The following is a 15981-nucleotide window of genomic DNA, read 5'->3' as shown; positions in this document are numbered from 1 at the left end:
GCTTAAATGCCGCAAACATCAATTTCGATCGTCAATCTTGGAAACAGTTTAGAAAAACAAGAAATCTAAAAGATTTCTATTATTGCTCGCAACTTAACAATAGCATCATTATTTTCTGTCAGTCTTGCAAGCATCAATGTAGTATCTATATTTCGCAAGCCGAGGGCCTTTGCCGTGGCATTAAGTTATTCCTTCGCCTTCGGATCTGGACCGTGCGCGCGTGTCTTCCACAAAGATGGGTGTGGTTACTTCTTATTCTTCAGGCATATTCGTGGAAGATATAAATATAGATGCGTGCGCACATCTATACATTATTTCTCGGTGTAAGATCATCATAATACTCTAGTTTCCCCTCTAATAGCTATTTAGTAGGATTCTTGAAAGGGACGGGATGGCGGTGGCACCTAAGATGAACATGGTTTTCAAGCGAACACAAGTAAACAATGCTCTGGCGATCTTGCGACAAGGTTGCAGACGTGATCTCCAAACTAAGCAACCGCCCTTCTCTTTCCTCCTCCCACCTCCGTCTTCCAGCTTTATGTCTTCCAGACAGAGGCGCGTTTACTTTCCACACCGGGATCGAGCGCTTTCCGACACCTTATCTTCGCCCAGCACTCCTTTCCCCAGCACAACCCCGCTCACCAGATGCTCGCCGGGAGAGGGAAGAGGACAGGCGCCGCGCGACTCAACTGCCGTCCCTCCCCCTCTGCAGCTGCTCTGAGTCCCGCTCAGCAGCAGCGCGCTTAGCAAAACCGGCGCTTAAGCACAGCCTCCAGCGCCAGCCTGGGCACAGGCCGCTCGCTTCTTCACCCCGGGAGGCACTCAGCAACCTCGCTCGCTACGTCCCACCTTCTACTCTCTGCCATTGGACGGTAGAAGAACTTGCGTAGTTGCCGTTGGCTACTAGAGACGTCGCTCCGCACAGGGAGGGGAAAGAACCCGAAAGGCGCTTGGACGCCACTGGGCAGGAGGTTAAAGTCTTTCTCCACGCTTGAGCACCCTCGGATGGGCTGGTGGTCTTTCGCCTTTCCCGTTTCAGGTCAACAGCTGAGGGAAGCGACGGCAAAGCGGTGGGCTCAGTTAAAGGCTTGGCGGAAGCACCAGCTGGAAGAAGCGAGCCGAGTGGGAGCAGGCGAAAGAAAGGGCGAAGGGAGAACTTTGTTGGGAGGGCGAGGCTGCTGGCTTCTCCGGGAGACGCTTTGAGGGGCTGCTGGAGGTTGAGTTAGACGGCGCCTCGCCCAGGTCTCTTGGGAGCGGGTCGCCTGCGTACCTCTCGCTCTCCGGGAGGAGGCGACAACAGTGATAGCAGCTGCCGAGAGCTCCTCGAGTGCCGCCGGACGCGCCGGAGACTAGCCGAGCACGACCCGGGATCCATCCCTTCTCGCCCAAGGCCGGTGGTGCTTCCAGGGAACACTGACTTAATCGAAGCTTCGGAGAAGAGCAGCCGCGGTACGGAGCGAAAGGAGGCGAACGCCCCGCCTAGTGCTGCTCCCTTCCTCACAGTCCTTACTGCTGGAGATGGTGCCCGCCCCGGGATTAGTTTAAAGCCTTCTCTTCAGCCCCTCTTTTGTGGAGGTGAGCTGGAGGGACCTTCGCCAGCTACTCCGAGAACCGGCAGGCTCTGGCGTGGGACGCGTTGCTTAGTGCCGCGCCTAACCCAGCCGATCCCCCCTTCTCTGGGAAGACGATAATCCTGTAATCCCAACTCCGGAGTGTTCTCTAGCAGTGTAAAACGAAAAAGAATCGTCCGGATAATGTCATCCTCAAGCAGATTCAAAAAGGACAAAGAGATTGTAGCCGAGTACGAAAGTCAAGTGAAAGGTAAAAAAGCCGGGGTGGGTCCGGATGCCTGTAGTTTGTTTCTCTCTATTCCCCCATTGCTACCATCACCTGTTTGGTTGCGCTTCCCTGCCCTCTCCGTGCTGAGGACAGAGTGAAAATCCGTCCTTCCGGATTAATCAACCGGAAAAAGCCACGGTATGATCTGTGTACACGGATACTAGCGTGGATCAAACTTGGCACTCAATTGCATTGATTGAAAATCAAGGGTGACAGGAAAATCCACGCTTGTATCACTGAAACTGTTGATGGACTGTAGTAATATTGCTGTTGATGTGGCAGCTGTGTCGGGGTAAAATTAAATCGTTTTAAATGGTAAGTGGTCTAACTTCCAGGAGACACTAACCCAGGAGTCATCCAGTTCATCAGTCAGTCTCTGAGGAAAAGGAATGGGTGGGACATTGGTAAGCAAGCCTTTATATCCTTACCAGCCATCTTTGTAACTCTTACTGAGCAGAAATCTGGAAGAGAGGTTTTAAAGTTAATTATGCACTTACTGTATAATAATTGCAATGCATGGTTTTCCTTTTCTTTGAGTGAAGTGTATGAACTTGTCTAGTTACCCTAAAAATTTTTGGACATTGATTTGGTGAAAGGAAGGTTGTTGCTGGTTCACATCTGCCATATATATTCAATTCACTTTTCATTCAATCTATCAGGGCTGTTCAAAATATTTTTTAAAACCAACCCTTAGAGCCAAAGAGAACCACAGTGCATTTCATATGTTTTTCTTCAGTTATTACCTTTTTTATGTTACAAAAATTATATTTGAAAAACTCTACTTTTTATTATATTTTCTGTTCTTCCGTATTATATTTTCTGTTCTTCAAGAAAAAGGCTAATGGAAATAAAATCTTCCAGCTTTTTCCAACTGGACTTCCAACTGGAGTTCAAAGATAGAAAAAATAGACATGCAATAGTGACAATTTAAAATACAATATTTATGACTTGATTTGCCCACAAAATATACAAAGTATTCAAGTTGGGATGTTCATTCTTTTACAAATGGAGCTACAAGCTGTGGAACTTTAAATATTTTTGTTTTTAGGAGTAAACAAGTTAATGTTGAAAACCAAATAAATTATCAGTATTGTTGTAAATACATTGTGTTTTCTGGGTTTGCCTTGTCCTCCATTAGTTACAAAAAGCTTCTTTTCAGAAAAAAATAGGCCAAAAAGGTGATGGTGATGGGAGGTTCAGACTTCATGAGTTGTCACATGAAGTCTTGATTAACCAGTTTTAATTTCTGAACCTGTAGTAATATGAACACTTTTTACTGGCTTTGTATGTAGATTTTATTAAGTAAAACTTCCATATATTAGTTTAGTTCTTAATTTGGTATATTTTGCACTATTTTGCATTGTATTCAGTTCATAGTACTTCATAATTCATATTTCATAAATCCTTTTCCCCGTTTCACATCTCTTATTAAAGGATCCAATATGTTGGTCATTTTGAATTTATACGACAGTGTTTATCCAGAGTTCTCTAGCATGTCTGTGGAGTATTGGAATGGTGCAGTAGAGGCTCTTGGTATCTAAGATTTTGAATTAAAATTGGGTTTTATTAAGGACTTTGTTCTTTCTCTCTACTTCATCTCATTCTGTTCATTTTGCCTTTCCCCCCTCTACAATTCCTAAGCTTCTAATTAAAAACATAAATGCACATGTAACATATCAATCCTCTTTGTATAACTATTAATATACATGCAAGATTCAATTAAAACTTTTGATGAAATATTGAAAACTCTATAGCAACCTGTATTCTTTTAAACTCCTGCATTCTTTGTAGTAAGATCTCTGCATGGTTTGTCTTCTTTTGTTAAGATTTATTTTTTAAGTTTCATGTATTCATCCAGCAAAACTAACAACAAAATTCAGAGCAAAATCCTCTTTAGATTATTCAGTAAATGTTTGTTTGGTTAGGTTTAGACGTTTTTAAAATATTTCATTTCTAATTTAACTGAATCTCCTGAAATGTCACAGAATTATCTTAGTCCGAAATAAGTGGGATAACCCTTTCTTCATTTTACAGAGCAGCTTCACCTTCACCAAATCTTTTGTTGGAAGATATGTTCTTTGGCACCTTTTAAAAGTAGATAATACCTGTTTCTCTAATATTTCCTCTGGACACAATTAGACTTGACAGGATGCGTTGTAGAAAAACCTTGTTGCTAATGAGTCAGTTTTATGGAAGCTTTATCTTTTTTTTTTATCAGTTCAAATGGTGATCTTTCTGTGATACAATGAGGAGTAGTTTAATCCTCAATAGAGTTTCATAAACTAGTGTTAGAATGAGGCTAATAGTTAACTATGACATTTATTTTATTCTTCCTATCAATATTTATATCAGATTAATAAATAAATATTTTTGTGTTTTACCCCATTGTGACAAATAATTTTCCATTACAAATGAAGCAAGCTGCAAACTTATCAGTTGCTATTATATGTATTAGTGTCTCTTGAAAAAAAGCAAGCATGAAATGAACTGAATGCCTTTGTTTATAGGCCATTTGAAGTAATACTCTACCATTATTTGTTTATCAAAAATCCATTAGGCCTAAAACAAGATTCTCTTGTGTACTATTAAAATATTATACTGGAGTTAATGGGATATCAAATGTTTCTGAGATCACCTCTTGAAGTGTAGGTCAGATAGTTCTTAATTGCTTCGTTAATGTGCTTGTTCATTTATGGTCATCAGTAGTTTTTCTGGTTCATTGTTTAGTCAAATTAACTACTGTGGCTTGTAAAGAGGATGGTAGCATTGAGTGGACAGTTTATTTATTTGTAGAATTTATTGGCCACTCATCTTACCTCAGGGTAACTCTGGGTGGCTTACAGTCATAGTTGATGTAACTAACATATACGTTCAGAGTTACTGTATAGCATGGAAATATTTTGAGATTTTGTTTAATATCAACAAATATTCTTCAAGAATACTCTCTGTTCTGAAGGCAAGATAAATTACTATTCCATCCATATATTCTATAACATTTCTAGAAACATATTGCAATTAGCAAGAAGATATTAAGAATGAAAATCAGAGTTCATTTGTTTGTGAATCTTTGGAATTGTACAAAGCGTGCACGCTCAGTGAACCGGTAGTAAACCAGTTAGGAACCCACCACTGGTTGTGATGCATACTCTGACAATTCTCCCATGGATTTTAATTTTTTTTAAAAATCAATTTTAACCAAAAAAATACCTTCAAGCATTTCAGCTTTCCATACAAAGCCTAGCCCTAGGACTATCTCAATACACGGACTGTATACTGATGTCCGGAGGTAATAAAATGACTTGTGAAAATGTGAGGGATCAAACATCACGAGCAAACATAGTTTAAAAGTTGTAACAGCAACTGTAGAGGGTCTCTAGACGGGATTTAGCCCAGAACAAGTCTCAAAATAAACTACCTCACACAATTGCTGTGAAGGTAACAGGCTTATACTATTAAGAGGGCAAGTGGGGTGAAGTTGCAGCATTTTAAATATAGTAAATAGATTCAACTTGATGCATCCCTTTGGAGGAATGACAAGTAAGAGTTGGGATGACAATGCCTTAATGAAGAGCTTTTTTTTCATTCAGGGCATCAAATTCCACATGAGATAACAGTCAGAACAAGAATTGAATCTGCCTTTCGATCAGGCTCCTGCCTGGCTTCCCACCTCTTCAAAACGGGAAGTGCAGTAACCTCAACTCTGCAATCCAAGAGTCAGTTTGAAGAACCAAATGCACCTGGTTGGACAGACTTGTAAAGCCCAGCCAAGCCCAGCAAGGAAGTGAAGCCCGTCCCCCTCCTGCTAAGCGCGCCACCGCCATAGTCAGCACAGAAAGCACTGCCGAGGAAGCACCTGGAAGCTGGCAGGCAGGCGGTGATGGTGGTCTCCGTGGCACCCCATGCCAAACTCTTAAAGCCCACCTCTGCTCCTCCCACCCCTCAACTGATTCTGCCACGATGCCTCCATTGTTGATGCAGTGGCTCCCAGCGAGTGTTGTATCTCACTGGTGCCTTTTCTCCCCCTCCTCCTTTCTTCTCCATTCCCTTTTCCCTTAAGCACTACTGTGGCCGCCCCACCATCAAGCTCTCGGGGCACCAGGACCCTGCAGCCAGCCCAACTCCAGCCCCCTTCCCCTACAGGCTCACAGGCTTCCTGGGCTGGAGGCGAATGGAGGGGCAGTTGGACTCCTGTTGGACAGGGCTGCTGCTGGTCTTGCTGCTGGGGGAGGTGAGGTGGGGCAGAGGGTGGGATGGGAGTGGACCCCTGAGGTGCATGAGTGCAGTGCAGGTGGTGCAGGGCCGAGTGTGGCTTATTGGATGCCCTGGGCTCACATCTAATATGTACAGTATATATAGTAAACAGAACTGTTACATTTTTAATTAAAGCAGTTGAGCTAAGAACCTGATACTTCAAACAAATTGGGGTTCTCTTCGAAGGACATTCACTTATCTGATTGGCCAACTTCTTGTATTACTACATATGTATTTTATCACTATATTCAGGATTTAAATTATGTATTTTCTTTTATCTTATTGATAAGGTCACAAGACTAAAATTATTTTATTCTAAGAGAAGAATGAATGAATCACTGCCTTTCAGGGCAATAATTATTAGTTCCTTCCTTAACAAAGCACTAATTGGCTCTTGAATCTTCAAATGCAGGTACGGTACTTACTGGTAAATCCAATCACCTGTGGAGCAGGGTATCTGATCATCACTAGGTTTGTTGCATGATATTTGTTACTCTGCCTTCTCAGCCTGTGAATTATAGCTGCTGGTGCACATAAACTTCTGTTGGCAGATCTCAAATAGGATTTATTTACTGTGCTCTGTCAATTAGGGCATGGTTATAATGCCAACTCTATCGTTCTCATACAGGATTAAGAAGGAGTAAGGTCTTATTACACAAGAAGTTGGCATTCACTAACAACAGTCTGAAGCTAAGGTGCCTAGCAATCCAATGAACAGAATATGGAAGAAGGCATCTGGATAGAGGAGGAAAACCAGTAACAAATTGCTATTCTCTCCTAGAACAGGCTACCTTATTGGTATAGGTAGTCCTCGACTTATGATCACAATTTAACCCAAAATTTCTATTGCTAAGTGAAGACAGCTGTTTAGTGAATTTTGCCCCATTTTATGATCTTTCTTGCCACAGTTATTAAATGAATCTCTGCAGTTCAGTTAGTAACACAGTTGTTAAGTGAATCTGGCTTTCCCATTTTGCTTTTCAGAAGGTTGCAAAAGGTGATCATATGATCCTGGGACACTGCAACCATCATAAATACGAGTCAGTTGCCAAGTGTCTGAATTTTGAACCATAGAAATGCTGTAGTGTCTGGCCAAAGGCCATTTCTGTTGATAGCTATTGTATCTCAACCACTCAAATAATAACATAGCCCCAGTTTAGCATTTCTCATATTCCTTGGGTCTTTGCTTCCATTAGGGCTTCATAAGCTGAGGAAATATTCTCTGGTCTGTTTCTGGGGGATCCTATACTTTTCTCTCTCAGACAATTCTCGCTCTAACAGCAAGCAAAATCATAGGAGAAAGCATAGAATCATGGGCAGCGACGGCCTGCACCTAGCCTACATTTTCAAATACATCCTTTAGGGAAGCCAAAGGCTACAGTTGCAGCAATGATAGCGAAGACCAGTTTCTAACCAGCACTGTGTTGATCTGGTCTTCTTCCTTCTTCCCTAACTTCAAATGACAACAATTGCAACAGCATCTCGTCCTCAGTCATTGCAGGGATGCAGTAGTGATAGCAACAATTGCCCTGCCTTTCAAAAAGAGTGGAGAAAGAGGCACCAGCACTCTTACCTCTACTAAACCTGTTGTCATAGGCCAGTGACCCAAAAATTCTCCATTACTTTTGGCCCTATTCTAACTTTAATTAATCTTTTAACCTCTCTTCATTTGTTCCTCAGTTCTTCCACTCATCTTGTCATCCTCTCCCCGCCTTTTGCACGTTTCTCCATATTCCTGCCCTTTCCATTCTATCTTGACCAAATTCCTTTTTATCTTACTGATGTCCCTTTCCCATGCTCCTCTGAATACCTTTGCTTTCTGGAAACTGCCTCTTTCTCATCACCACCTTCCTTCTTGGATCCATTCCTTCACATATCTTCCTTTTCCACACATAGTGGTAGGTTCTGGATCCCGTTGCAACCGGTACGGTGCAATGGTCCCCGGCGTCCTCCACATGAACGTGTGCAGCGTATGCACACAGCACACGCATGCATCCTTACCTCCTGCAATGCTCTGCGATGCCTCTGTGACGCTCCAGCTGCTCAGCAGAGTGTTGCGCAGGCATCGTACGGTCCATGCGCGTGTGCGGCAGCTCCGAAGAGCTCAAATACCGGTAAGGAGCCAGGTAGGTGGGCCCTCCAGAGCACCGTACCGGAACAGTACCCGGTGCTCCCGGCAGGCACCGGTACGCCCATACCGGGGTGTACAGGTCGTAACCCCCCCCACTGCACTAGATGCTGAAAAATACAGATTCTTGAGATTTTTTGTGTCAATATAGCATGAGTGTTCGAAATTGTCCATTATTACAGAACAGTTATGTGCCTGATGACATCAAGAGGAATGAAGTAAAATTTTAGCAGTTGTTAATTATTTTAGAAATTATTTTATGATATACTTCATATAAGATAATTTTCTCTGTACATTTCAAATGTTGCTTGGTGAAATGATTTTAATGGCAATGTATTTAATAAAATTTGAATAATATGAAGTCCAGGAAGGATAAAAGGTCTTTATGATACATGGTCTTGACAACTCTCAAATAGCATTCACTAGGTTAGTTTTAGATTGTATATGTTTTTGAGATATTATATATGTTAATTTATAATCTAGGGAGCTGTGATATTTGAGTTCATATACTTTTCTAATTATACTTATTTAGTTGTACGTCAACCCTATTTATGATCACTGGTGAGTGATCAGAGGCACTATTTTCATTGCTTCCTTGTAGATCACATGTCACATCCCTATCAGTAGCGTCTACTTTTTCATCAGCAAAAATGGTAATATCTGCATATTTCAAGTTGATAAAGTACCTGGCCACATTAATTATATGACTTTGCTCAGGATGATATCTCAGGATGATATTTTTTGCAATGAAACAGGAAAACAGCCTGGGAACACTTTGATAACTTAACTTTGATTCTTATATCTCAGCTCTATAATATAGAAAAAGAATCACAGGGCTGGAAGAGGTCTTCTAGTACAATTGTGAGGCATGCCTCCATCAATAACCAAGAAAGAAAACTCCCAACTCCATTGTTCGTGGAATTTAAGATACTTTTACTGGTTATGAAAAGATAGCAGCAAAAGAAAAGCAAGATCTGAGCCAAAAAGGCATGAACATGTATATAACAAACAATTACCCAGCACCCTCCCCCCAATTACCCCACTCCAATGTCCAATTTGCAACTCCCTAAGATGTCATGTGGGGTGCAGCTTCAAAAAGCCTCATCAAGTTGGTATGCAAGATGGTTGGCCTTGACCAAGTCCAAACACAGGCCATCAGCATGCGCAGAAGATGGTGAGAACAAAACTCCCTTCTACATAACTCCTCCAGTACCATAAGATTCCCTTCCCAAATACCATAGCCCCCACCCTCTTTGTTTCTATGGCAGCCGATAGCAAGCAAGCGAAGCAGAGGCTGACACCAACCCCCTGCCCAAGGCAGGATTCTTCATACCATCTTGGACAAGCAATTGTCTAATCGTTTCTTGAAAATCTCAGTAGGTGAAATGAAAGAAGAAATTGGTACTCCCACTACAGTTTTTGGGTTATTCATCTGGTATTAATAGGGGACATTACCTAACATTACCATGATACACTAAAATGAGAATGTTTTATTACTTACATGCTAGTGTGGGGCTGAATCTGGGCTATAGTCAGAGAGCCAAAAACAAGAAAGCTTTTGAATGTGCCATCTTAATAGGATCCTTGGCATAATTTTGATGGATTGCATAAGAAATGAGAACTGTGTTGCTGATATGGAAGATCCTTAATAGGATCCTTGGGGAAGATTCTTAGAAGAATATGGAAGATCCTTAGTAGGATTCTTGGGGTATGTAAAAAATGAAAGCATCTGTCAGCAATGCTAACCAGCCAACAGTAGCCAATTAAATCCAAAACCAGTGGCTGAGATGTTGGGCCATATTTGCAGAATGAATTCAATTTGCTACCTATATAAATAATCTGGAGAAATGATTCTATAGATAAAAAATTCAGGGCAGAGGCGCAAGGAAAACCTAAATGAGGCAAATTGAAACTGAAGTAGTCCATGGTGAATTGGATTTGAATCAAGATAAAATCACAGCAGTGACTTCAAAGCACTTTGAAAAAAACAGTGGTGGTGTACCAACCACAGCAACAGTATAGTAGTACTGGATTCAATCATTTGTGTGCTAGTACTAACAGTAGTAGTAAATATATGACCAAATTTTCACAAACCTAATACTTCTATGTGTTGTTATTGGGTGCATGTTGTCAAAAATGTCTTTATACATACTTTGAGAAATCATCATGCTCAATAGATGGTCTTATCATACACTAGAACATACTACCAGAAAATATGCTAATTTATTGTTAATGCTAATTAATTGTCCTAATTATTTCTCCTGTGCATATAGTTACATTTAAAAAAAATTTTAGTTTTTTTCTGCAAATATTTACTATCCTATTACTTCTGGAACACACTGTTTACCCTAGGAGAGTCCTAGAAGAATACATGGCTTTATTATTTATTTATTACCTGCTATGTCATCATTATACTTTTAAAAGATCATTCTTAAGATATCAAATAACTATGGATACATTCCTCCGCTTATATTAGATATAACATTATATTTAACATGTATGTCCACAATGTGTTTCAGTGCCCCAAACTTCAGGAATTAGAGAATCAGATGGGAACCTAGACAAGTTCAGAAAGATTTTATGCTATTTGGTTCCAAAATAATGCAAAGATCTCTCTGATTATTTCCATCACAATCAATAGTGGAGCTCTTTTCATGCAAGATTCACTTTTCTCTTGGCCTCATGCTTTTTATATCCTAAAAGTGCATTGTAATAGCCCTTAGTGCCTATGGTCTTGGGATTTAAAGAAGATTGGCCATAAGGGTGGTAGAGGAAGAACCTGGGCAGTTAGTTTTGCCCAAAATTGGGTTCCACTTATATAGCAGTTTCTCACATATTTGGAGGCAATTTGTTTCCATTAGTAAGATTCCCAAGTGGTGCTTAAAATTCTGCATAGTGATTAGTGGGTTCATCTAACAACCATGGTTGGCTCAGGAATTCTGGGAGTTGAAGTCCGCCAATCATAAAAGGGCCATAGTTCCTCACCTGATTCTAGCAATCGAGATAGAAAACAAACTTAGAATGTTCAGCAGTTGCATTCAAGGACTAAAACAGTCATATGAACTTCATTAGCCAGCTCATATGGATCAGTTTTCACTCCTATTTGAAAGGAAAAAAGGATTCTTTATCTTTTTAGAACCCAAGCAGAGAAAGACTAGTGTTTTTTTATTACATACCGGCTGCAAATAAGCAGTATAAACAATATATGGTTAAAAAGTAAAACCTCCAATACTTCTAAGAAATTGGAGGGTTTTTGGAATAAAAGGGAAGAGGAAGACGTGTTTTAGTCAAGAGGTTAATCTTAATCAAAGGGGAGGGGGAACAAATAGACTATCTAGTGCAGAGCAAATAGCACCAAGTCAGTAATATAGCATAGAACAGCAAAGCAAATTATTCAATAATACTGAGATCTAGAAAATTGCATGAATTATAGGACCCTACTATCTTGTTGCCATTTATATGTTTTAATCTCCTTGCTCGTCCATTTTGATTCAAATTCCTAGTAATGCTGCACTTTTCCCATAATAATACAAGTGTTTTCGTCTTACCAAACAATGAGTCAGTTGCAGGTGGAAATTTTCTTACTTTAGTGTGAATGAGATGTTGAAAACAAGGAATTGCAGCTATTTCTATATCGTACCCAAACAGATCTACCTCTCTGATGTACATATTTTATTAAAAAATTTATTTTATCAATTCCATTAATTTCTTTCTCTTCATACTTATCCTGTTCACTAGTTTCCCTGTTTGTCTAGTTTATCAAAAAAAGGTTTTTTGAAATTTGTAGTGGCAATTGTCTGTTTTCATGTTTTTAATATGGAATTTCAATCAGAAAATATAGCAATATACAGTATTAGTTATATCAGTAGTTCAGAATTCAATTCATGAAATTGAGATTTAGGAGTAATTTCCCATGCTTTCCAGGGATGCCTTTTTCGAATATAGGAATATACCAATAAAAGATATGGAAATTATTAAAGGTTATATATGCATTACCGAGCCACTTTTATTACTTCTTTATTATTTTATACATCTAACCACACAAAGCTTTTTCTACCAAGATTCTGCTGAAATAGGCCTCTGAATTTATTGCCACATTTTCAGAACTATCCCACCAATCAGCAATTTTTAGACACGGGGTCATACATTTTTAGGAGAGGCAGAATTATTCCTGCATATCTAATCTGTTAGCCTACCATGTTGGTTATGAAGGCATTTGGAGAAGAAACAAAAGCTAACACACACACACACACACAAACACCAATACCACTTTCTATTTATCAGTGATGTGCGGTGAAGTTTATGGCTGGTGAGTCACTGACGCAGTGGTGGGTTTCAAATTTTTTTAGAACCTATTCTGTAGGTGTGGCCTGTTTTGTGGGAGTGACTTGGCAGTCATGTGACCGGGTGGGAGTGGCCAACTTGATGTCACTCACCAGGAGATGTCATGGATTGGGTAAAATGTGGTGAAGCTCACTTAACAACGCTCTTGCTTAGCAACCAAAATTTTGGGCTCAATTGTAGTCATAAGTCAAGATCTATCTCTGCCTTCCTCTGCATGGCAGCCTTGTCCTAGTAAACTATTCCTCCTTTCTGGCAATTTACCTCTCTGTTAGAGGCACCAAAATAATCCATACAATGTAAAGTTTCCTGCTGCAGCAGGGGATTGGACTAGATGACCTCCTAGTAGCCTTCTAGCTCTAAATTGCTGTTCTGTTTTTTTTTTCTGCTAACAAAGAAACCTGCCTGAGGCTCATTCCTGCCAGATAGAGATAATGAGATAATGACCCTAGAGAAAGTTTGGCTCCATTCACATGCCTTTTAGAAACACAATGCTCATATTGCACAAACCCCAAAACTTCAAGAAACATAAAACCATATAACATATAACCATATAATCAATTTGTTCTTTCCTGCACCTTTTCAAATTAAAATTATTAAGACTTGTGGACTTCCAACTCCCAGAATTCCACAGCCAGGCATGCTCAGTTCCGATTTAAAGCGACAGCATTTATTTTTCTCCTTTGCGAAAGAAGTTTTCTTCTTCCTTTTTCTTTTTCTTCTCCTTCCCCTCCTTCCTCCCTCTCTCCCTCCCTCCCTCCTCTCTCAAACACACACACACACATAGAGAAGTTGGATTGGACTATCCTACGCCCTTCCCTCTCTCACTCACTCACTCACTCTCAAGCAAACACACACACACACACACAAGTTGGATTGGATATTTTTTGCAGTGTCTTGAAAGCAGCTCCTCTGCCCCCCATTCTCCCGCTGCCTTCCCCAAACACCTCCCCCATTGCAAAAGTAGCCTGCTGTCTGGGTGGGAAATGCCTGGAATGCAATAAAGCCCCCCCCCCACCTCCTGCTGGCAGGCTGGGGTGAGAGGAAAGGCAGAGAAACCGGAGGGGAGCCGATCTGAGCCTTCCAAAAGAAAGAGGCTGGGGGAAAGCGTGTGTGCTACAGCATGGCTCTTTGCCTGGCTTCCTGCCTCCTCCTGTGGTCTCAGTGCTCGCTTGTGCTCTCCCTCCTCAAGTGTAGCTTGCTTGCAGGCGGAGCCATGTTGCCTTTTCAACCTATGCCCTCCGATGATCCACCATACCCAACGTGGGATCTTTCTTTTTCTTTTTTTTTCAATTTTATTAACAAACATGTAAAATACACACACACAAAACTTAGACGTACAACACATTTACACAATGCAATACAAACAGGAGCTTCCTGTTCTTTCTAATAGCAACTATCAATTGATACCGCTCATCTTATATTATTTCCCCTTCTATTGTATTTCATTTGGATTTCACCATTCATAACTCTTGTTTTACTCATAACTATTATTTTTGAGTTTTGTTATATTCCTTCATTGATTCTTGTTTCTTTCCTCCATCCACCTATACCATTTATCCCATATCTGATAGAATTCTGATTCTTCTTTTCCCTGAATTTCTTTAGTTAATTTGTCCATTTCAGCACAGTCCATAACCTTTCTTATTATTTCATCTTCGCTTGGAATTAGTTTGTTTTTCCATTTCTGGGCAAAAGCAATCCTTGCCGCCGTAATTATATGTAGTATTAAATACTGGATTTCTTTTTTGTATTTCACAGACATTATTCCTAATAAAAACATTTCAGGTTTCCATTCTATTTTAACCCCCGTTATTGCCTCCACCCATTTTTTTATCTTTTTCCAAACAATTGTAGCCTCCTCGCAGGTCCACCATAAATGATAATACGTTCCGTGTATCGATTCGCATTTCCAACATTTTGGGGAGGTATTTATTGAGATTTTAGCTAACCTTGTTGGTGCCAGGTGCCATCTATAAAACATTTCGTATTGGTTTTCCTTGTATGCAACTGATAATGTCATTTTTAAGTTTGTTCCCCAAATTTTTTCCCATTTGTCTAATTCAATATTATAGCCAAATTTCTGTGCCCATTTTATCATTTGTTCTTTCACAATTTCCTCTTCCATTTTATACTTCAGGAGAAATTTATATATTCTCCCTATCATCTTTCAATGTAGGATCTTTCTATTGTCCTGCAGACCTTAACCTCGGCTCCATTTGAACCGTCACTTATCATTTAAGACTGCCTTTCTTATAGCCATCACTTCGGCTCGCAGAATTTTGGAGCTGGCAGCCTTGTTGGTCAGAGAGGACCTTTGTATTGTACACCCAGACAGAGTCATTCTTTGGCTAGATCCCTCCTTCCTCCCCAAAATCAGCGCCTTATTTCACAGAACCAAGAGGTGATCCTTCCTGATTTTTGCCAGCACCCCAGACATCCCAGAGCACGCGTTTGGCACAAGCTGGATGTACGCCGAGCGGTGCGCATCTATAAGAAGAGAACAGCTTCCTTCTGCAAGTCTGAATCATTCTTTGTATCTTTCTAGCCTGCTTCGATGGGCAGGAAGGTATTGTCCTCTAGTATAGGATGTTGGCTGCGCGCCTGCATTAAGCTAGCCTACGAACATCAGGCTATACCGGTCCCTCCTCATTCCACGAGGAGCGCCGCGACCTCGGCTGCTTGGGCCACACAGGCGCCCATTGAGGAGATATGCAGGGCAGCTACTTGGTCCTCATTTGCAATTACAAATTGGACTCCTTTGTGGCTGTTGAGGCCTCCTTTGGAAGGAGGGTCTTGCAGCGGGTCCTCGCAGCTCCTGTACAACAGGACGATTCTTCTTCCCACCCTGGGACTATATAGCTTGGGTATGTCCCATGCTTGGACTCTCCAAGCAGTGCCTAGGAGACTGACTGTTGGCTTATCTGAATGGTCATCCTCTAGGCTCTGCAGGAGAGTCCAACCCCACCCTGGGGTCAACCATGACTTATCACCTCCATGGACATAGCACTTCCTTTTTACAGCATCCTTCTGGGTCTCATACCTTCGTTTTTTAAACTTGCTTCTAAAGGGGGCAGGAGGCGTAGCTACACAATTCTTTGAACTCAGTCCTTGGGCAGCAAGCTGAAATTAACCCATGCTTCGACTCTCCCGCAGCACCTAGAGAACAACTATTCAGGCAAGCCAACGGTCAATCACAGTATTTTTTTCTAAGTATATTTACCCATGTTGTATGACTATAGTATTATAATCCTTCTCATTTTCTCTACTACCACCCCTTAGTGGTATTATGTTATGATTATTATTACTCTGTTGCTCGACATATACATCAAGAGCTTCTGAATCAGAGGCAAGTTTCTTGTGTGTCTAATCACACTTGGCCAAATAAAGTATTCTATTTTAATAAGCATCTAGTTCACTAT

The 15981-nt window shown here is 40.8% G+C and overlaps 1 protein-coding gene across 1 annotated transcript in view; it reads left to right on the top strand.

Moving 5' to 3' along the window:
• The first annotated feature begins 782 nt into the window (after positions 1 to 782).
• The window catches only part of SRGAP1 (SLIT-ROBO Rho GTPase activating protein 1), a 193935-nt gene continuing 178736 nt past the window's right edge, over positions 783 to 15981 (top strand). The window contains exon 1 of the mRNA XM_081958839.1: positions 783 to 1821. Within this exon, the coding sequence (XP_081814965.1) occupies positions 1755 to 1821 (67 nt within the window). The 5' untranslated portion in view covers positions 783 to 1754. The remainder of the gene's footprint in view (positions 1822 to 15981) is intronic.

This window comes from Natrix helvetica, assembly GCF_964273705.1.
Source record: "Natrix helvetica genome assembly, chromosome: 6".
Lineage (NCBI taxonomy): Eukaryota > Metazoa > Chordata > Lepidosauria > Squamata > Natricidae > Natrix > Natrix helvetica.
Note: the sequence above shows the minus strand (reverse complement) of the source record. Positions and strands in the feature narration are given on the sequence as shown.